This window comes from Agelaius phoeniceus, chromosome 6 (assembly GCF_051311805.1).
Source record: "Agelaius phoeniceus isolate bAgePho1 chromosome 6, bAgePho1.hap1, whole genome shotgun sequence".
NCBI lineage: Eukaryota > Metazoa > Chordata > Aves > Passeriformes > Icteridae > Agelaius > Agelaius phoeniceus.
In genome coordinates, this window is record NC_135270.1 from 54,072,185 (window position 1) to 54,094,648 (window position 22,464).

Below are 22,464 nucleotides of genomic sequence, written 5' to 3' on the forward strand. Positions count from 1 at the left end.
AAGAGCTGTTTGACAACCTCTCAATTCAGATCTGGTTCAGGAAATGCAAATACTCTGTCAGGCATGGGTTTTCCTCACCAACTTTTTTTTTTTTCTTTTGCACGTGGGCAACCTACAAACTAGGTCAGTATTATTCCTACCAAAACACTTGCTAAGGGTGTTATTTTTAGAAAAGCATGTGATTGTCTGACTTTTATTTATGAGCACACTGAAAGATCCACTGTATATTTTCCTGTCTGTCTTGTTTGGGGTGGTTTGTTTTTTTAGTTCTTTGGGTAGGTTGCTGAGATCTTGGGCCTCTTTTTAAAAGGCAGATTCAGACTTCTGAGAGACCTTGCAGGCTGCATGCCTTGGCCATCAGTGAAACAAAGCACAAGCACAAATGAGCAAATGAAACCAGACAAGAGCACAGAGAGAATATGAAAAAGCAAGATAGTGACACAGGTAACAAGGGATGAGGATATGGAGCAGAAAAGATGCCGAGGGTTATGGGAGATGGGGAATCAGGCAGAGTTGGATGGATAATAGGAAATCCATATCTTCACAACTCCTGAAAGGGTATACCCAAGATCTCAGCAATCAGACAAAAGTCAGCAGGAGAGCCCAGTTCAGTGAACAGAAAACCTGTCCAGAGATTCAAGTTTATTTTCTGAGAACTCTTCTTACCTCCTTGGGACAAGCAAAATCCTGTACCAGCTTTTCATTTGGCAGGTTAGTGGTCACAACCCTGACAGATATCCATCAGACAAGCAAACCAGGGGAGAGGGCCCCTACAGCCAGGACCTTCTGTGTCCAGATCTCTACTTGCCTGGCTTTCACTTGGCTTGTCTGGGGAATCCAGAGGTTTTGCCCAATGCTTAAGTCATGAGACTGCTCAAGTTATGAGGAGGTGAGTCCTTCCACTAAATGCATGGCCAGTGTGAAGTGTACACCTCTGTGGATATTCCAAATTGCTTCTATAAGCAGAAAAATACACAGGAGTAGGCAGTGTCCTTCCTCTCAAATGAATGCAGATTTCTAAAATAGGCCAGTCAAGCAGCACACCAGTACTGCCTCATTGTCTTCCTCAGCAGCAGAAGGAATTCAGAATGAGTAGCTCAGGCACTGATATGCATATGTCAGAACTGATGAACCACTGCCTGAATTTCCAGAAATTAACCACAACAAAGAATGTCAGGAACCCATCTCCAGGCCCAAGGGTCTTCTGACTTTCCACTCTTATGAAAAAACCAGATGTATATGATCTGTGAGGGCACGGGGTCAGCTGTAGGGCTGATGGCTCATGGCCATGATGGGCTGGAGATTGTTGCTTGCTAGGGTGAGTCACCTCAGCAGGAGGGAAGTTCCACATAGAATCCTTTTTGCCGACCTCCCCAGAACACCACCACCAGCCCAGAACTTCTGCACAGCTGGGAAACACCTCTGCTTCTTGGTTTCAAAGCTGCACAAGGAACATCAGAATGTGCTGCTGAAAGGATGAAAGCATGGGGATGATCTTCTCCTGCCACAGAAACAGGGAAGAGGTTGAGCTGGCTGGGAGAGTCTGGTGTTTGCTGACACCTTTTCTGTCTCTGTCTCTTGCCCAAGAGCTGCTACCCCAGAATAAGGGGGTCTCAAGTGCCTCTTTGGCAATCCACCAACACATTGCAGACACTAAAATTCATTAAAGTTACTTTTTTCTGTCCTTGGAAATTGATCTAAAGCCTGAAGCTCCCTGCCCAAGCATCCTGCCTCCTTCAGGTAACAGCTGGCACCATCCAGGTACCTGCAAAAGGAAACAAGAACTTCGAAAGAAGCAACACAGGCAAAGACAACTGGAACAGACCCAACTCACCTTCCAAACCCTAAATAACATTTCTTCCTCCAGCAAGACCATGCTGCCACAGTGCACCAGGTACAGCCTGCAGATGGAGTTCCACAAACTACATCTTCCATGCAGGGCAGACACCAGCAGGTTCTCCTGCAAAGAGAAGCAGCTCAAATGAACAGGGAAAGGACAGGTCTGTTACACATGGCATAGTATGGGAACTCAACTCTAAGACATAGAGAGGAATAATGACACTCAGGGATGCTCAGGGGTGTTTTAAGAACATGGGGCATATTCTGAAAGATGGGATGGCCTGGGTGATACAAGCTGGCTGGAGGCTTAGCCATGCTTCACTACCCCATCATCTAACATTGATATGCCACATGTTTCTCCCAGGGAAATCACTGGTTTAGGGCAAACATTATGATGACAGCTTCTTACACCCCAAATTTTCCCAATTTTTGTTCCATCCCTCATATAATACTCACATACAGATGACTTCAGCTGCCTATAACCTGCAATAGCTCACATGTGATGTTGCACTGAATTTTCTCTAACCATATTTTGGGGGGAATCAGTTAATCCACATATATTTAATCAGTCACTGACACATGCATTCTCTGTCTTATTATCTTGCCTTGAAAAAGAACTGAAAGCAGCAATTATTCACTACACTCATTAGCAGCAAAACCAGATTTCCAGACATTTCAGTCACACTCCTGAAATTACGCAGTTGGTGGTTGGTGCCAGGGTCCCATTTAGCTCAAGAGCCCTTTGTAACAAAAACAAACAATAGCTTCTTCTTCATTTAGCTGGCTTCCCTTAAGAGGAAGAACTCATGTTACAAAGGAAGGGCTACATAATCATGTTTTACTAGCTCAAGGTACACAAGACTTTCATGAGTATCTTAGACATTTCAGTATTCAAAACACCCATGAAAGTTATGAGTAGCCCAAAGGAAAACAGTCTGATCTTGGTAACAGAAGAAGTACCAATGAGTGCAGGACAATAGTCACAGGCCAACAAAAAGCAGAAGGAAAGGTGCAATGGGAGCTGGGTTATCAGCTGTGCTGTAACAGGAGAGCTGGTGCAGACCTGCTCTGTGTCCCACCAGCACTGTGCATGATGTCTCTGAAGATCACAGAGCCACCCCAGAAGCTGAAGGTGTTGCAGAGGTGAGAAATGCAACTCCTCTATTCCTGCTAAACAGAAAACACCAGTTGTCTCCTCCTCTCACCAAAATAATGTTCCCCTCACTCTACTTTTCCTCATGGGAATGTTCATGTGTCATTCCAGTACAAAGCTGCTGGGAGAGCAAGTTCAAAATCACATCAGACTCATTCTTTAAATAGCCCTTTTTCCTTTCCCTTTTTTACAAGCATGAAATGAAGACATGTCTTTCTCAGAGAGGGTAATTATTTATTAAGAATGGCCTGCCAGCACCATGAATTTAACATGACAGAAGCTCCATCCCACAGTATATTTAAACCTCTCCTCGTTAGTCATCGGAACTCTGATCCTTCAGCCAGAAGATGTGGCACATCCCACCAGGAGTCCTGGCACAGGGGCTGACTAGTGTTGTTCACAGGCCTATTCCTTCTCCCTGCTGACCACCCCTGAAACACAGCCTGCCCTGAGGCATTGCCCTGGAGGAGACAGATCTGCTGCATCAGCTCCTGCCCGCAATGTGTGCCACTGAAACACACCCCAAGCAGGCTGTTTGGAATACACAGATGGGAGCAGAGATTTGGCAGGTCTAGCAGAGCATCCTATCTGCTGCAAGGCCTCTGGAGGTCACAGATAAGCAAACCCAGGCAAGGGCAATGCTGGGGGCATAGATATACAAGCAAAACAAGACAGGCAGAACATCACACGTCCTTTCATTCTAGATGATTTTGCTTCTAGTGCAGAACTCAGTTGATGACTCTAGGGTTATGCTTGGTAACGAGTGTCCAGAAAGCCCAGATTTTACAGTAAACTAAATGTATTCAATTCTCAATTAGCTATGGAAGATTAGCTGGGTTGAGGATTAACCAGACACTCCTTCCCCATAGCAACCACAGCTACAGCACCACATATGGAACTCAAGCCCCACTTTCACCCCAGTAGCTTAAAGCTGTCCCTACTCAGGACAGAAACTGCCAGGTTTCCTACAATCCTTTCACCTGTAGGTGAAAGATAAGACCTGAATCAAATCTTATCCTCTAAATACCATACAGCCTGTACAAGCCAGGATCTGTTTCATCTAGGTTTTATCTAGGCTACTCCATCCTACATTTTCTTCAATGGCCGAAAGCTGATGACATTTACATGAACCAGCCAACATTAAAACAAGAACACACCATGTAGCCTGCAAAAGCTGTCCCAAGCATTAGGCAGCTGGTGTGCTGACACCGTTGCCTATGTGCTGAGTAATGATGTCCCACTATTTCTTTGTGCTCCCTTACCCATCTCTTTCCATCTGTTTTTCCTTGGCATCCATTTGGATCATATGCTGCTCAAAGCAGGGCTTTCTGTCACCTAGGAGATAATCTGTGACAGGGCACTGCAAAAATCAGTCTGATTGATTCATGTGAGTAATTAGTGAACTGGAGTCAGCACTGTACAAGGACATGTGTATGAATGGGTTAAGCATGGTGTGTCTGGATGGAAAACGTGACTCATAAGTGTTACTAACATTATTCTTTCTCATGTCCAGAAACCTAAGTAAGAAATGGGGGAAATGGAGTGGGTAGAAAAAGACAGCAGGCTGGCGGGCAAGTATCTCTGAAATACAACTGCACTGAGTTACGGGCACTTAGATCAGATGCTGAGAAGAGCAGAGCATTTGCTACTCCTACACACAGCCCCATTTCTTCTCTCACAGCTATTAACTTCTCAGGCTTCTCCGTTTTGTTTTTGCTTCATCTTTCACATACACAGCCCAAGACTTGGATCTTATCTTCACGTATCCCAGTGACTTCCTGGCATGTCATGTGCAGGCACAGCTACTCCCACACATTGAGGCATCTCTTTCTCTGCCTTCTGTACATGATGATAGTGCAACTACTCTGGTCACCAGGACAACAGTCACAGCCTGTCAAACTGATAAGAAGTTGGTTGGTTGGGTTCATGCTCTGAAAGAGAGCAAGACAGGAGCAATAAACGTAATACACAGCAGTGAACTGCAAATGACATTTAGTTTTTGCCTTAGGGAGCTGAAATGGGAACGAACATGAGAGGTACAGAGAAAGAAGAGAGTCTGCTTGCTGTTTAACTTATAAAGCTCCTTAGTTAATGGGAAATGGGAGTTTTCCTGTGTAAGACACAGGAAATTCAGATGTGGGGCTTATCTCAGCCTTCTCATGAAAAGGCAGAGGTTTTGAGCCTGCACAGTCCCAAATTTCCAAAAGTGACCAAAGCTACTGTCATGCCAACAGGCTCAGAGGTTGTCACTACCAGGCACTAAAGTAGGGTACAGCTAAAAGAAATAAACATTTACTTTGCTAGAATTGCCTTTCACTAACAGCAGCCAGGACTGCTATAGGACTTTGCTATCTCACCCAACATGTCTCTTGGCTGGATCTGAACCCACTACAGGAGCAGGAAGCTATTTGTTCCTGCAAAACAGCCCCACCAAACAGTGCCAAGCTGCATACAGAAATGGCACATGCTATTCAAGAAAAATATTTTGCCAAACAGGCATTTGGTAGTTATGGAAGTCAAGATGGACATCCAAACTTTTGAATGCTGTCAAAGCTCAGGGAAGCACAGAACTGGTATCTTTCACATTCAGTCTTACAACTTCAAGGTCCACAGTCTGACCATTTTGTCAGAGCAGAAATAGATACGAAAGACAGTCTGAAAAGAAAACCAGTTGTAACTCGAAGTCTATTTTATCTTGTTATCTATAGCCTATGGCAGGAGTACTTTATCAAAGTGGTAAAGCCTTGTCACAACAAAAAGGAACTGCACATATCCAGGTGAAGTACAAGAACTTTGGTAAGACTATCTCTCTAAAACTGATAAGAAACACTCTCCTGTCTCTTTGAGAGATACTCATGGACACAGCAGAGCTTCGACCAAAGCAAGACTTGTGTTAGCTGTGTTTAAAATAAGGTCTGAAAATCCAGGTCACACTGGTCAAACTGTAATCTAAATGGGAAGAGGGAAGCAATACAAATACTGGCAGACAACAGCTGGTGACAAAGGGGTAGGTGATGGTTAAAGGTCTCCTCCCCACCTTTGCTCCTCACTCCTTCCTAAACACAGATGAATCCTGTTTCTCACCTGGTGGCCCAGCATTCAGACACCCTCTCCATCCCCCAGACTGTATATAAGGGAGAGGGGAACTTCAATCCAGCTGCACAAATATCTCTGTTTTGCCCAGGGATGAGATACACACATTCAAGGCCTTTCTAAGCACAACAAACCAATGCCAAGAAACAGAAGAATGTCATCAAGGCCATGTAGTTTGGTTTCTTGCATTTGTTTTGCATCTCACTCAGAATGGGCAGGCTTAATGCAGGGAGACAAAGAGGCCTTTCTCAGCAAGCAACGTGGCCAGCACTCCTGGGTAACCCCGGGCGGCTGTCTGTCTGCCGGGTGCCCTTTACCCTGTTTAGATTGTAGCTGCATCCTTTTAGTATCAAGATGTGGATACTTAATGCATGCTCACCTTTGCCCCTAGCCACACACTGTTTCTGCTTAGCTAATGCTTTTCTTGGCAGGCTCAGCCAGGCAAGTCAGAGTTCAGCTTGCACCCCGATCAGCTGAAGCACAGATGACTGGCTCTGGGAAATGCTGCAGAGGCACGGCCAAAATGAACTGAAGTCGCTTACAAGGAGCTGCAAATTACCCTGTGTTGGTACTCAGCCAGTTTGATTCTGGCCCATGGCTGGGCATCCAGCCACAGCCAAAGGACAAATCAAAATAAACAAACCAGAAATTTCTTCTAGGGACATATTATGAAGAGATTTTCAAAGCAGGATTTAAGAACAGAATACCGTCCGTCCATGCCTTAGCAGCATGGACAGCACAATGACAGGCCCTCTAAAAAGGTTTAAATGCAGTCAGTGCCAGTGGGAAATGGGCAAGATACAAGGCACAGAACACAAGTTAAGACATATACAGCTTTTCTCAGCTCTGGCACAGCTCTCCCATGCAAGCAATGCATGAGCTTTCAAAAGTGGTCGGAGCAAATGGCTGAAGCTTAGCTGGTCCTGAGTACAGGCTTAAGACTATTTGTTTTATCTGACATTTTTATATACTTCTTGAGAAGCAGTCATCAGTTATCAGTTATGAAAGAGACCACTGTGGGAAACCCATGACTGCTGACTCTCCTTTGATTCATGTGTGTGTTCTCATTAGCAGGTCTTTGGAAGAATGTATTGCACAGCCTTTTGTGCAACAGCCCTGTGCAGACTCCACAGATGTGGACTGACAGACCTCCCCAACACTCATAATGTCTCCCAAAGACCTTCCAGGAGGTATTCTGAGATATGTTAGAATCAGTAAATGGGAAACACAACACTGTTTGCAGGTCTGTGGCACAATAGGTAAACTGGCAAAAATCAGGTGAATCTGCCACAACCCAAAGTCAGTTACAGAGCTGCCTTTAAGACCTCTGCTAGGGTAAAAGAAGTCCAGAGTGGCTTACTCTATAGCAGGTCTGTGCTGACTCTCCAGCAACCTGGCCAGCAGGCTGAGACTTGGCAGCCCACCACTACTTTTCCTGATTCCCTGCTGCTTCGGGATGTGAGTGAGCTGTGAGCAATCTGCCTGCACACATTCTAGCATATGCCCCCTGAGCACCAGAGCTAGCACAGAGCTGCACGAGGTGCAGGGCACAAGCTGCTCACCCTCCTGCCCACCCAAATGGTTTTCAGGGTGCAGAACTCACTAGCTCAGGACTCTCTGCAAAGGAACTCAGTGGGACTCCATCACAGCTGTGAGAGAAGAAATTTCAGGCTTCATCTGTATGACTCAGCTGTTTACTGCAAATCTCTGCAGGAGCAGCAGTGGCACTGAGATTCACAATTCATTATCTATAAAATAAAAAGAAGTTTCAGCAACTGTCTACTAGTAAACATCCTTCAGAGCACACAGACCCACACAGAGACTTACTGTCAGAGCAGATAAACTAAACTATCAAAACCCCTTGTACCAGTACTTCTTGTCTCAGTGCATCAGGGAAAAAAAACCAAAACAAACAAGCAGGGAAAGTAAAGGCTTTCTTTAGACACATTAGGTTCAACCAATCAAAAGAACTGGATATCTGATTACAAAAAGTAACCTTTTATGAGCATATGTCTTTGAAGACAGAAGCATTATATCCATAATCAGGGGTAAGTGCACAAAGGTAGCACCAGGAAAGATGCCTCAGAAGTAAAGTCTGAGTTAAACCAGCACATTATCCACTGGTATAAAATGCTGCATGCCCAGAGATTTGAATGAGCTCACATGTATTTACACATGACCCTCAAGATCCCACCTGCACCCACACACCCTTCCTAACTTCGTCTAGAAGAGGCTACTCATCCATCATCTGGTCATGCATTAATCTGTCAAACATCTCTGCTGGTTTCAGCTGGGGCAGAGTTAATTTTCTTCACAAGGGCTAGCACAAGGATATGTTTTAGATGTGCAAACAATCAGAAATGAGAGGAGCTGTGTATTTATTACACATTCCTGAATAAGTCATGCCAAATATCTAAGACAAACAATACATTAAGCCCTAAAGAACCCTTTGAAAGCTATTTGTCTGTTGGAGGCAACAATGAAAAAGTAACATGATAGAAAGGGAACAGTAAATCATTCATGAGAATGATTACAAACTAACTGTGGGTGAGATGCAGCAAACAACATGGAAAACAGCCAGAGTATTTTTTGAGTATCTCATCTTTTAGAGGTTGGAGTGGTTGTGAGGAAGTCCTACTTTGTGTCCTTTATTGCAAAAAAGACATAGCAGATACAAAATCCATGGAGAACTGTGCAACAAGTTGCAGCTTATTCAGATGTTGCATGTCTACATCAGGCACTGAAGCAAAAATGCTACTGGACTTGAAATTACTTGTGCAACTAAGGCTCAAGAAAAAGGCATCTTAAGGACACTGGTGAAATAAGTATAAATTGGACTAAGTGCCAAATAATGTTTTATACATGTGATCTCACTTACATGCACACGATCATTTTGGAATCCTAAAATCAAGTTCTGAAAGAATTACAGTGTCAAAATGTTCACAGCTACCACATAATGTAATTCGGTTGTTGGTGCCACAGTTTCCCAAATGAGTGTGGTAGCCACAAATCATGTTATCATTAGCATTTATTTTAGATCAACTCTATGAAAAACCCTGTTTCAGGAAAGCTTGTATCCTAAGACTATCCCAAGTAAAAAGTTCAAAAACAACCACTAAGATTCTTAAGATTTCTAAGATTTTTCTTCAAATAACGCCCTTGAGCTTCAAGGGAAAATTCACCCTACATTATTCCTTTGAGACTCCACTGGCCCAACTCTGTGTCTTAAGACTTTTGAAAAACTGATTTTGGAAACAACTTAATGCAGTAAAATCCTTGTAAAAATGTTTTCCCTTCAGTGTCCCCTGGGTCATTCTCAAAAACAGAAGTCTACATTAGGTCAATAAATTCATGCTAGACTTTTTAGTCAACACCATGTTTGACCTGGATTCATATTCAAGGGTATTTTTAGCCTCGTTTCTTAAACAACCAAGATTTATGCAATGGTGGTGAGTGTGTTTGTGTGTGAGTATGCACCTGCCTGTGTCCTCAGCACCATTTACCTGTTCCTGAACCCCTTGCATAATTCCTAACACACTGACATTCACAGGTAGGGACATTATTAGTGCTTCAAGTCAGCTTTTATTAGGTGTCAAAGAATCCCCACTGGCCAAAACCAGACTTAATTTATTACAGCACTCTTGGAAACCATGTGTGTTATTAGCTGTTTTAGTATTGCTACTAGTCTGTGTAATACCCTAAGCATACATAACACTTGGCATATGCAAACCATAGGACAAAGATTTTGCCTCTATTTTCCTATTTAAGTACCACTCTCCTGCTTTGTTTTGTAGTTTGGCAAACAATTTATTTTAGTAATATAAATATTTGAGCTGCAAACCACCAAAGCATTCAAAGCCTTTGGCACTGCATGGCAGTCATGTATTATTTGCTTCATTACAAAAGGTAATCCCTGTGTTTCTATGAAGAAGCTGGCACCAGCTGTAATCAAGCTGCTGGTTAAACATACCAAACAAGCAGCAAATTCTCAGCCATGATGTACAAATTCAACATTATCCTCTAGGACCTGTAGTTCCCTGAAAAATACCTTCAACGTTGTAAGAGAGGCAACTCTTAGGAATTTAAAATCAGATTTAGGAGAAAAAAATATTTTCTGTGACGTGTCTGTCAGTTTCCAAATGCACAGCACCAGCCAAGCAGCACCTTCAAAGGTTTGTTTTGGAGAACATAAAATTTTCCTTTTCCTTCAAAACTGGCTTTTCCTTTCTTTTCAGCCCAAGCATCTGGGATGCCTTATCCTCTTCCTCTTCTGCCAGCAGAAGCACAAACTTAATTCCTACATGGACCTCAGTACTGCCTCCAAAGCTCAGCTCTCCCAGCAATGCCTTGTATTGTTCTACAGCAAAGAAACTCCTCCATGCTCAAATGGGCAGAAGAAATGAGCAAAACTTGCTGCACCCAGCAGTGCAGACCCCTAGAAACAAGATCAGCAGTCACATTTTGGCCCATAAAAGAAGGGCTGTGAGAGCACTTAAGATCTCCAGGGTGTCCCCAGACTGGGAGGAGGTTAGGAGATAGGTTCCCAATACCAGGGGCTACCACATTTCCCTAAGGAAAAGTAGAAAGCCAAAAGGTAACTCTAAGTACTCATGACTTGTTTTTACTACTTAGAATTTTAAATCTACTGGAAAATCTATAGTGATAATCACAGTACTGGTTGCCAGACCACCAGAAGCCAAAGAAAAAGGATGGAGGGGGATTAATCTCTGGAGGTGTTGGCAAAGCACGACAGCTGCAGAGGGTCTGAGCAATTCCTTTAACAAAATAGAAGTGCAGATTGCTAAAACGATACTGGAAGAGAGATTTAACTTAACACACAGGCAGATCTTGGTGTCTGAAGCTTGGCTATGACAAGGAGCAGGGAAATGTAAATGCAGTGGTTACTAAAGGGCATTATGAACAGGCAGGTAGCTTTGACAGCAGGTTCTCAGCTGGAAGCTGTATTCCCAGGGACTCCTTATCTTCCACATCCACTTCTTTCAGCAACCATATAAATGTAGCAGGCAGATTTGCCAACCCCAGGCATGCAACTGCTGGATAATGGTAGTGGTTGCCAGTTAGGCCCATAGCCAAAGCTGCTACCTAGACAAACTGAGAAAGCCTGGCTTCCCTGATTCCTATCACCAGCATTTCCACTGACTGCTGAGGCACACAGGGAAAAGATAGATTTCCAAGGCAGGGACTTCACTGCTATCAAACACTGGTTTGTATTCTGCAGAGAGGCTGTCTGCCTCTCCTTGCTGTGGTGACTCCCTTGTATAGGCAGACATACACTGGAAAAGAAAGAGGGAGGGTACAGGGAACCTCACTGGTGACAGGACCAGATCTGGGGCAGAGCCCATGCTGTCAGCTGACACTGAGCCCTTTCAGAGCACTCAGACCCAAACACTAGCTGGGAGATTTTAGCATTTCTGCATAGTTATTGAAGGAACAGAAGTAACTACCATAAATGATGGCTATATGTGTGTCTAACATCACATTCGTGCTCTCCTGTTTTTCTCTGTTTACTAATTCCTGAGCTACTAATAATAGCCAACAGGAATGATGGTGCTCCAGAGCATGGAAAGAAAAGCATTTCACAAACTGAACCTCCCCAAGACAGCCAGTGAGGTGCTGGACAGAAATGACTCTAGAGCTCCTGAACAGTAAAACCAGAATTCACCTCTGCCCTTGTGACTGATCAATGCCTAGTGTCAATCCCCATGGATTTCGGACCCACCTTCCCTAAAGGTTACCTATTCCAACCTGATATGTAAATAATTAAACTTTCTTTACACATTGCCAAGATAGGAGGAAGAAAAGCTATTGCTATTCCACATAACTACAGATAAGCCTGGCCTTCCTCCCATCTCCTGAAATTACAGCCAAAGCCGTGAGGATGGCACAAGGAGGAGGAATCCCTTACTCAGGTGCTAATGTTCCTGCCTGCACTGGAGGAAATAAGAGCTCTGACCCAGGCACTGGGAGAAAACACAGCAGAAACAAAACATCCTTCAAGGCCAAGGTCACCAGGAGGGCCCTGAATTAGGGTTATGTTTGCAGCCAGCCGCACCACTGAGAGAGGACAAACCCGCTGAATAAACCACAGAAGGACATCAAGCTGCCAATCAGGGATTAAAAGAACACATTGTAACTGTTCAGAGAGCAAACCTAATTTTGAAGATGGTAAATATGTTAAGAATTTCAATCGAGTTTTGATTTTGCCGCATTGTCACAGTCATTGACTCTTGGTTATTTCTAATACAAACCAGCTAAGGCAACATGGAACAAACTCGGTTTGTTCAAGGCTGAACTCAGCAACAATAATACATTTCTGTGATAAGGAAATGCACCCTAAATTCAACTGTGGAAAATTTCTTATTCTTAGACATAAAACCATTTGCAAAACCTGACTTACTAATGTAGTTTAAAATGTCATATCTACAAAATTACGTATAAAACCTGCATAGTTTCTGTCAATAAAATGCAAAGTACACAAGCAGTCTGTATTTTGAAGGTCACACAAGCAATGTGAACTATGAACTTCAGGATTCATGAAACTGTGACATTTAAAAGTGGGAGAAATAAAAATATTTTTCTGTCTTGTCCATACCATGAAATATTAAAATGAACAAACTGTAAATATTAAGATTTGTTAAAAAAATATTTGGAATCCAACATTTAATGTTAATGAATTTTCTACTGAGGAAAAAAATCAACAACTAGGCACCATGAAGTCAATAATCCACAATTTTAGTCTGATTTGCATCATTTGGGAGAATGTCATGTGACTTCACCTGGATGAGACCTGCTTTTTGCAGAACAAACACCATCTTAAAAGGCACCTCTTTAACTTTTGTCAATTTATATGCTATATTTTAAAACTATCTTTCTTTAATTGCTATTAAGGGTAAGGGTTCAGAGTTATTCATAATGTCAAATACTACCAAATCCAGGGTCTCTTTCCCAGCAGCTCACTAAGTGGTGTTGGCAACAGTATACTTTAACACCTGTAATTTATTAACCCCCTAGGTGTTGTAACACTGAGCTAAAGCCACAGACAGGAGGCATTTAGCAAGTTATATGTGCCACATAGTTTTACAGCAAAGGATTTTCTGCTGTGCTTTTCTTGCCTCACACTTTATTATGACTTTTTTCCCCTTGTGGTAGCTGCCAAGCCTCACATACCTTGGAGATGCTTCCTTATTTTGCCCTAACACACTCTCTCATTTCAGAAAGTGTTGCCATGCATTTCTCAAGGAGACATTTAACATATCCTGAATTTTTACCTTTTTCAAATGCTGATAGTGAAGTCCAAGACAAACTTACATGATGGACCCTCCATCCCTGGAAGTGTCTAAGGCCAGGTTGGATGTGGATAATCTGGTGGAAGGTGTCCTTGCCCATGGTGAAGGGTTAGAACTAGATGATGTTTAAGGTCCCTTCCTACCCAAACCATTCCATGATGCTTTACAGGACAGTGTCCTGGACAGAACAACCAGCTATTCCACATACTGAAAGGAGACATGCAGCAAGGGCAGCTGCCACAATGAGGGTTTTGATGGAAAGCACCAAGATGTGCATATTTTTCTCTGGTTGCTCCAGCTGAGGAAACAAGCTTTTTTATTGTCACTGTGTGCTACTGGAAGTGGCAGTAGTCCTGCTTTCCTGACTTCTAAGAAAACATCATTTATCAGCCACCTTCCTGAGTGTAGTTCTTTTGCATATCAGACCGAAAATGTTCAACATGTACTTCAAGGTTCAACAGGAGGGATATCTCCTTTGACCACACTAATGTGATATCAAAGTCAGGCAGGAAAACTACACATAAAAACTAACTTTAGGCAAGAAGAGATTTAGAGTATATAACATCATTTAATGTCACTACTAGTTTTATTGTCGCTCCCTCTCTTTTCCTCTATACTCCCACAGAGCCATCAAGATGCTTTACAACATTACTCAGTAAGGCAGTGACAGGAACTGAGGAGCATTGCTCTGCTGGGGAGTGTTTATAGGGGTAACAGAGCTGGTTGCCAACTCAATTCACAAAATCAGGAAAAAATTCTTTGCCACTTGAACATTATTGACACTCTAAAATACCCAAAATATATAACTCCTGTGATACTGGAGGAGTGTAGATGGAAGAAGATGGGAAAGAACAAGACACAGGGAAGAAAGGTTGCAAGTTTTCTGCTTTCTACGTGAAAATAAATCGAGATATGCATTTCATTCAGGGTCCCAATTCAGCTCCATAGGGCTGGCAACATTTTCCACTAAGAACAGAGCACTTGCATATGACACTTGTGTCATCCTTTGTAAGGCAGCCCGGGCACCCAGAGCCACCCGACGCCGAGCCTTTATGACACCGGAGTTAAATAACAGGCTCTTTTCCCCACACCCCAAAAGCCGGCTGTGCAGGAAAAACACAACTTATTCAGCAACTTAATTGCTTTAAATTCTTTGTATTATTACTTGTAACATAGTTGCTGAGATGTCAAACACTGGGTCACTGCCCTCCAGGGAGTAGCTCGCCTGTCTCGGGGCAGAGTCTGGGTACACCGGGCGGGACGGAAGGGCCGGGGGAAGCTGGGAGCCCCCTCAGCCCCCGCCGGCCCCTCATCGCCAGCCCCGCCGCACCGGCCCGGCCTCGGCCCCCCCGCCCCGCGCTCTCTCGCGAGACTCGGTCGCTGTAGACGCGATGTCCTTTGGGGCACTGGCGGGGGGAGGGCACGGGGGAGGGAGGTAAAGCCTTGATTGATAGCAGCTTTGACCAATAGATGAGGGGAGCGGCGAGGTTTCAGCCAATAGCTTCGCTGCGGGGCGAGCGGTGAGCCAATGGTGATGGCGGGGGGCGGGGCGCACCGCTGGCTGATTGATCCCAGCTCTGGCGTTGTTCAGTCGGAGCGAGAACATTCTAGAGGTGAGTACGGGGCAGCCATTGCCGGGTCCCGTCCGCCGGCCCCTCCTGCTTCAGCTGCGCGCCTCTCGCCGCCTCTCCCTCCCCCCTTCCCTCTTCTTCCCCCTCCTCTTCCCTCTCCCTCACAGGTGCCGCCGCTAACGATGCTCCTGATTGTGTCTTGCCCGCAGATATCCCGGCACCGCTCTCCCTGGTGATACCGCCCGCCCCAGGACGCCGGGACCCGGAGGCTGCGGCGTCCGCCTCCGCCTCCCTCTCCGTCTGGATATAAGCGCCCCCTCGGCCCTGTTCTCCTCTCACAATCGGCTTCGTCGCAGCCCGGGGCGAGCAGCGTTGGGTTTATGTCTTTATTGGACGAAAACGGTAAGTGCTAATAGAGGGCTAGGGCGTTGGAGGCGGGGGGACGGGCGGGCGGGCGGTTTGCGCTGGGCTGGGGCCTCAGGCGGTCGGTGAGCGGTGGATATTTGCGGAGGTTTTGTGTAACGAAGCGTCCGGGACTGACGGGAGGGGGAAAGAGAAGCAATGCGGGGTGGGGGAACAAACAACATAAAAACGCCCAGCAAAATTCAACTCTAAAAGCAGCGGACCTTCAGTTGCGAGGCTGTAGTTTGTTCTCTGGGGGGCCGAATCTTTCCTTTTATTTTTTAATTATTTACTTATATTCATTTCGCCGCCGCCATGCGACGAGACAAGATGGCGGCGGCGGGGCCGCGCCTCCCGCGCTGTGCCGGGGGGGGGGCGGTGGCGCAGTTCCCACCGGCCGCGGGGGGGGGCGCTCGGCCGCGCTCCCGAGGGGCGGCCCCGGGGGACGCTGGGGGGCGGCCCGGGCTGGGGGGGGCGGCGGAGCTCCCCCGAACGTGGCGTGGCGCATGCGCGGCCGGCGGTGACTCCCCCGTGGCTCCCGGCGCTGACTCAGTGCTTTAATTGCTGCATTTCTGAGTCACCGCGAGCGGGGCGGGGACGCGGCGCTGTGCGGCAGGGAGTCGGTGTGCCTTCCCGCTCTTTCCTCCGTGTACGGCATATGGGGGGGTGGTGCTTGGGATGAGGTGTCGTAGGGACCAGGAGAGGGAGCTTCAGCCTGCAGCAGACTAAGTGCTGCACTCTGGAAGGAGGGAAAAGCGGTACGCTCCTTCTGGGAACTCGGTCGCCGAGAGAGCTGCCTCCTCAGCGTTTCTGCAAACACGTGGTCAGGTTACGCGGTGGTTCTTTTCAGACATCCTGGGGAAGGAGATTGTGTGTTTTAAACGGAGTTCGCGGTGTAGTTTTGCTGAGGAAGGGTAAAATTGTATCAGGGTTAAAGTAGAACACAAGGCACGTAGAGATCTATGTTCTTATTATGTAAAGAAGTTGTAAACCTGACCAGAGGAGCTCGGATCGTGTTGCACCATAGGCATGCTCTTCCACATAAATACTTAGAAGGCTTTTTTAATGTGTCAACGCTTCTGTCATTAACGATAACAACATGATGACGTGTCAGAATAGCCACGCTCTGTGTAGTCAGGGTTGCCTGTGTAGTCAACCAATTGTGGCTTAAGTACTCCTAGATCTGATTATAGAGGCACGTGTTAATTTAAATATGTAAATACTACTCAAGGTAACTTTAATAATAGGATTCATCCTCCTTCCCCTTCCTCCCCCTCCTCCCTTTCCCGCAAGAAAAAAATCAACTGGAAAAGCTGCCGCACTGCTCTGTACCTCTGCATTGCTAGGCTTTCTACAGTGAAGCAACTTCTGTCAGACTTTCTCAGGCTTATTGTTAAGTCAGAACTCAACAGAAGCTGCTATGAGAATCCATAATTGAGAGGGAGAATTACATAATTTTCAACTCTTTTCCACTCCGATTCAAAAACTGGTAAGCCATGTAGAAGCTATGTTGGGCTACAGATTGCTGCTACTTTGTCTTATATTTCACAACATTTTGGCAGACTTTGGTTTGTGACAGGTTGATGCTATGATGTGGAATTTGAAATGGATTTCCAAATCTTTCTCCTGATTTCCTGTGCCCTTCAGCCTGCAACCATACCATGTGACCCTTATGATGCAAGTCACTGGTCTGCATGATAAATCGAGGAGTGTGCCCTTCCTTAGTGATCCCAGAACTACTGCTGGAGCCAACTGTTTAAAAACTAGTTGTAGGGTGTTCAGTGGTTTTAGGGTGGTAAGAGAGGGTGGAAAGCTTTGGTGCAGTTCAAGTTCTTAGCAGTACAAGCCAGGGATGGATTTCAGTTCCATAGGTTGAAGAAAGCCATAGCATAACAAATGTACTTTTCCCTTTTTCTCAGCCTAGATTTCATCCCTTATATAGCTTTGTAGCAAGAGTGGATTGATGTACATTGAGCTAAACTTCCATTTTTTTGTGTGTTAACGCTTGCAGAGCTGTTGCGCAGCCACTGGTACCTGTATTGGGGAAACATAGCGTACAAGCAAGAACCTTACAGCCTCGGTGGCGAAAATTTTTTCATGTCAGAGACCGAGAACTCTTGCAGTCGTTTATGTCATCCCGTCTTCTCCAGACAGAAGATACCAAAAAACTGCAATCAAAGATCTCTTCATCTTATTGATAAAGCTACTAATAAGGCAAAATGTCTGTCAACGTCAACCGCAGTGTTTCAGATCAGTTCTATCGCTACAAAATGCCCCGTCTGATTGCCAAGGTAACTTCCTAAGCAGCAGCTGGGAGCAGGGAGTGTTCTCCCATAACTGGTTCTCCCAGGAGGGGAAAGAGAGGTCATGGTGATGCTTGGCCACTCAGAGCAGGGAGGGAGTCTGCTCCTTCAGTCCACACTAAGTGCACATTAGGTCTTAGAAGGAGATGCACTTCTGAGCAGAATTCTGCTGTAGTTAAGTGGGAAATGCACACTGGGTTTGGCTGTTGCAAGCATTTAACCTTAAAATATTATTTGTTTTCTTTAGGTGGAGGGCAAAGGAAATGGAATAAAGACGGTTATAGTCAACATGGTTGACGTTGCAAAGGCGCTTAATCGGCCTCCAACGTGTAAGTAGCGTTGTGGAATGACACAGCATTTTGTAATGCTTTTCTGTTTGAAGTGGTAGTGTTGATTGGCTAGTAAAGCATTAATACTGCTCTTTAAAGATTTGTAAGGAAAAACTGTGATTATCTCAGGATTAAATAATGGACAGAAATTTAAGAATCACAACAAAGATATGAATGTGGTAGTGACTATAATTCTTACTTTACAGATCCTACCAAATTTTTTGGTTGTGAGCTGGGAGCACAGACCCAGTTTGATGTTAAGAATGACCGTTACATTGTCAATGGATCTCATGAGGCGAATAAGCTGCAAGACATGTTGGATGGATTCATTAAAAAATTTGTTCTCTGTCCTGAGTGTGAGAATCCTGAAACTGATCTGGTGAGTGCTCTGTCTGCATTAAGAGTAACACTATGGAAACACTGTGTTAGACATTTGTGAAAGTGGTGCAAAGTTAAAAGACTTCAGTATCTATGAACAGAAAATCAAGTACACGTTCTTGCACCCTTTGGGAAGGTTTTACATCTCTTAACAGTTCATAACTTGTGGGATAAATTCCTACTTCTAAACTTTGTCTTTAGAAGGTGATACAAAGTATTTAAACCTCTGGCTTAAAACGTGAACACTGGGCTTTAATGCAGTTGTTTTGTAAGTAGTAAATTAACTTATGGTTGTTCTCTTTGCAGCATGTCAATCCTAAGAAACAAACTATAGGTAACTCTTGCAAAGCCTGTGGCTATCGAGGCATGCTTGACACAAACCATAAACTCTGCACGTTCATTCTCAAAAACCCACCTGGTAAGTGCCTTTCCTTACTTCTGGGGATAAAGAGAACTTCTGTATTAGTGGTGTTCTGGAAGTAGGAAAATAAATAGCTCACATCTAATTGAAATGTGAAGAGGCACCAGCATACTCCTAGAGTGTGTTTGGGGATCAGGATTAAGGAGCTGTGCTGGTAATGTCTTTTCTCCTTACAATGTGTCCTTCCCAAGTAGAGCTATTTGTTAAAAGCTGGAATTTGCCTCTGCAGGACAAAACTTAAAAGGAAGGAAGGTAGTTAGAGTAGCTCATGGCAGTTGTTCCTTTAGGTCAGCATGAAATGTGAGAGTAGGAAGTAAAAACTGTAGTAAACACAAACTGTAATCTGTGCAAGCAACACTCTGTAGTAAGCATCTAGTTGCCTGCTGCAATTTAAGCTTGCTAGAATAGAAAAGTCTAACCTATTCCAGGGGTCTCTGCTTTGTGAGGTCACCTGTTATATAGACTTGGACAATTTTGGTGACAAGCAAGACATTGACTGCAGCTGGGGGTTTCCCCACCAAATGTACATCTTCCCTGAGTGTGTTTGGGGATGGGTACTACCCATAAGTTGCAGCTAATGAAAGCATCCAAACCCAATTGGGGATTTGGCAGAGGTGCAGGGACTTTATAGTTTGCTCTAGTTCATAGAACAAAACATTAAAATTCACTTGCAGAAAGTGGTGACACTGGTACAGGAAAGAAAGAAAAGGAGAAGAAGAACAGAAAAGGCAAGGACAAAGAGAATGGTTCTGTGTCCAGCAATGAGACACTTCCACCCCCACCACCAGAGGAGATTACTCCTCCACAGGTTGTGGTAAGTAGAAGGGAAAGTGGGGAAATAAGGGTGTGTGGTGTGTTGCTCAGATTTAAACCTCTGAAGTCACTGGCATTCCTTGCTGGTCAACATTGCACCTGAAAGTCTTACTGTATCCAGAACTTAGTGCTGGAATAGAAGGGTCCCTGATTTTCCTCTATAGCAGCTTTATCAGCTCATCAGTACCAGCATTTGTGCTCCTTGCTAAGTGAAAGCTCCCTGTCCTTTATCTGTGCTTTTCAGGAACCTGGATTGTCTCCTGTGTACTGGGTAGAATGGTTGAACTGCAGTTCAGTTAGCCCTACAGATGACTACAGAATTAGCTTTAGCTTCCATTACTTAGTTCCTATTTTTGCACTTTCTCCATGATCTTTGACTTGCAAATTGTACTATAAACATTTCTTCAGTGTTATGATGCGATTGAGTCCATATCATTTCTATCCTCACGTAATACTAAGCCTGCAGTAATGTTGTGTGGATCTCTTGTTTTGGTTTTGTGTTGTAGGAGGAGGAGGATGATGATGACTGGGGTGAGGACACAACAGAAGAAGCCCAGAGGCGTAGAATGGATGAAATCAGTGACCATGCGAAGAACCTCACACTTAGTGAAGATCTGGAAAGAACTATAGAAGAGAGAGTCAACTTACTATTTGATTTTGTAAAGGTAACTATCCTCTGGTTGTTGGCTTGATGTAATCACTCAGCTGGAATTGTACACAATGTTTGTAAGGAAACTAAAAGCAACTTGCTCAAGCTTTTGCAAAGTACTGGCTCTGTCAGCAGTGGGAAGGGAGGATTGCAAGGAGCCTTAAAGCAGACCTCAAGTGGCATTAAAAAGTTTCTCTCTGTACCCGTTTCCCTCTAGAAAAAGAAGGAAGAAGGTGTCATCGATACTTCTGACAAAGACATTGTAGCAGAAGCAGAGAGACTGGATGTAAAGGCCATGGGCCCACTTGTTCTCACTGAAGTCCTTTTTGATGAAAAGATTCGTGAACAAATCAGGAAATACAGACGTCACTTCCTTCGTGTAAGCCATCTCTTCTGCACTCATGGTGACAGCTGTTCAGAGTTTTTTGTAGCAGTTGCTTGGTACTGTGGGGAAGGACTTTTTGTAGTGTTTTATTTTTAAACTTCCCCTTAGCTAGGGGGAGCTGCTGGGAAGGGATAGTATGAATTATTGTAAATTTTGCAATCTCATAAAGCTGCTTCTGCTCTCTGTTCAGTCTGGAGAGAGGGTAAAAAAGCTCATTCAATCACTTTTGCTTTTATCACAATTCTAGTTCTGCCACAACAACAAGAAAGCTCAGAGGTACCTTCTCCATGGCTTCGAGTGTGTGGTAGCTATGCATCAGTCTCAGCTTATTTCAAAAATACCACATATTTTGAAGGAAATGTATGATGCAGATCTTCTGGAAGAAGAAGTCATCCTTGGCTGGGCAGAAAAGGTAAAGGGCAGTTTGTAATGTACTGCAGCAGTTAAACACCTGAAGGCAGCCTATTGCATCTGGCTTCCCCATTCTGCTGTAGCTTGTGCAGCAAGAAGCCTCCTTCACAAAAATGGGCTGTGGAAGGCAGTGGGTGAAATTAGAGTTCCAGTTTAGGCAGTGTTTGGATACAGTCTGGTGTAAACTCCTTCAGTGTTCACACAAAGTATCTGTCTTTCAGGCCTCAAAGAAATATGTTTCAAAGGAGCTTGCCAAAGAAATCCGTGTCAAAGCAGAACCATTTATTAAATGGCTAAAGGAAGCTGAAGAAGAATCTTCCGGTAATGAAGAAGAGGATGAAGATGAAAACATAGAGGTAGGAAAGGCTCCTTTACTGTCAGCAGCTCCAAGGCTGCACTGTTCCTGCGTGCCTAAGTCTTGTAACCTTGTCCTGATGCACTCTGAAATGGATTACTTGGGGTATTACTGTGCAGGAACAGGAGGAACACTCCATTTACAATGCTTTAAGTGTTGTTAGTTGTTGTCAGATGTCTACATCAGATCACTGTAATGCAGTTGCACCTGGGTGTAGCCCAAGATTTTACCATTCTACAGTGAGAGTAGCAGCTCATGTAGTGCAAGGTTGACAGGAGGTACCAAGCATTGTGTCTCATGTTGTAGATGAGTTAGTGGGGATGTGTTTGTTAGATAAGCTGATGGAAGAATAACTGACCACAGTCTTCCTCACAGTTTAGGCCTAGGTAAAATCTGTTGGTTACACTCCAGCTGGCTGTGGCTGGAAGTGTTTTTACACAGGGATTGGTTGGTTGTTCTCCTCCCAGCATTGTATTATTCTGCTCCTGAGTAGGACATGCTGCTTCTTCCAGATGTACATGCACAGCTCTGCCTTACAAAGCAGGGGTTCATGGCCATGGTCAGGAGGGTGGTTGGGTGCTCGGGTGTTGGAATTACTCCAGTGCTGAATAGTGGTAGGTGCTGTAATTAACAGAAGTGTCTTGTCTCCACAGGTGGTGTACTCCACAACTGCCAGTGTACCTAAAGTTGAAACTGTGAAGCCTGCAAACAATAAAGATGATGATATCGATATCGATGCCATTTAAAGTGATGCAACATAGCTTCCAGCATAATATAATGCAAACTTCTCTGCGTTTTCTGCCAGAAGTGTGACTTGTATGTGCACAAGCTGAAATGGCTTAACATCCTGCTACTTTGTACTCTAAAATGTATCTTTTTACTGTGACTGGTCTTGTGTAACTAAGCCTAATACAAGGAGTCAGCACGTCGGTGAACTGATCTAGTTTGCAACTGGCATGTTCTATTTTGTTTTTCTAACTTGTGTTGGACACATACTTGGAGCACATTTATACAGTTGTGGAAATAAAGGATTTGGTTTTGGTCAATCTTCATTT

General features: G+C 44.4%; 1 protein-coding gene and 1 non-coding gene across 3 annotated transcripts; both read left to right on the forward strand.

Annotated features, from left to right (window-relative positions):
• The first annotated feature begins 14,859 nt into the window (after positions 1-14,859).
• On the forward strand, positions 14,860-22,461 carry EIF5 (eukaryotic translation initiation factor 5). 2 transcript variants are annotated; one of them, XM_054635886.2, is made up of 12 exons: positions 14,860-15,005; positions 15,173-15,365; positions 17,377-17,656; positions 17,916-17,997; positions 18,204-18,376; positions 18,682-18,793; positions 19,471-19,610; positions 20,116-20,274; positions 20,476-20,637; positions 20,891-21,055; positions 21,276-21,410; positions 22,063-22,461. In XM_054635886.2, the coding sequence occupies exons 3-12, from the start codon at positions 17,585-17,587 to the stop codon at positions 22,153-22,155; spliced, it is 1,293 nt and encodes a 430-aa protein (XP_054491861.1). In that variant the 5' UTR covers positions 14,860-15,005; positions 15,173-15,365; positions 17,377-17,584; the 3' UTR covers positions 22,156-22,461. The 2 variants fall into 2 exon arrangements, with proteins under 2 accessions (XP_054491861.1, XP_054491862.1); XM_054635887.2 differs by lacking the exons at positions 14,860-15,005; positions 15,173-15,365 and adding an exon at positions 16,677-16,854.
• On the forward strand, positions 19,146-19,269 carry LOC129122300 (small nucleolar RNA SNORA28). The gene has a single exon (XR_008534569.1). It is a non-coding gene; the product is annotated as a small nucleolar RNA SNORA28 (small nucleolar RNA).
• Positions 22,462-22,464: the final 3 nt, after the last annotated feature.

Excerpts from the sequence above, each read along its gene's own strand:
- EIF5 (XM_054635886.2), top strand. The coding sequence starts at position 17,585 with ATGTCTGTCAACGTCAACCGCAGTGTTTCAGATCAGTTCTATCGCTAC. Across the intron at positions 17,657-17,915 it reads TGCCCCGTCTGATTGCCAAG|GTGGAGGGCAAAGGAAATGG; the intron begins GTAACTTCCTAA and ends TGTTTTCTTTAG. Across the intron at positions 21,411-22,062 it reads ATGAAGATGAAAACATAGAG|GTGGTGTACTCCACAACTGC; the intron begins GTAGGAAAGGCT and ends TTGTCTCCACAG.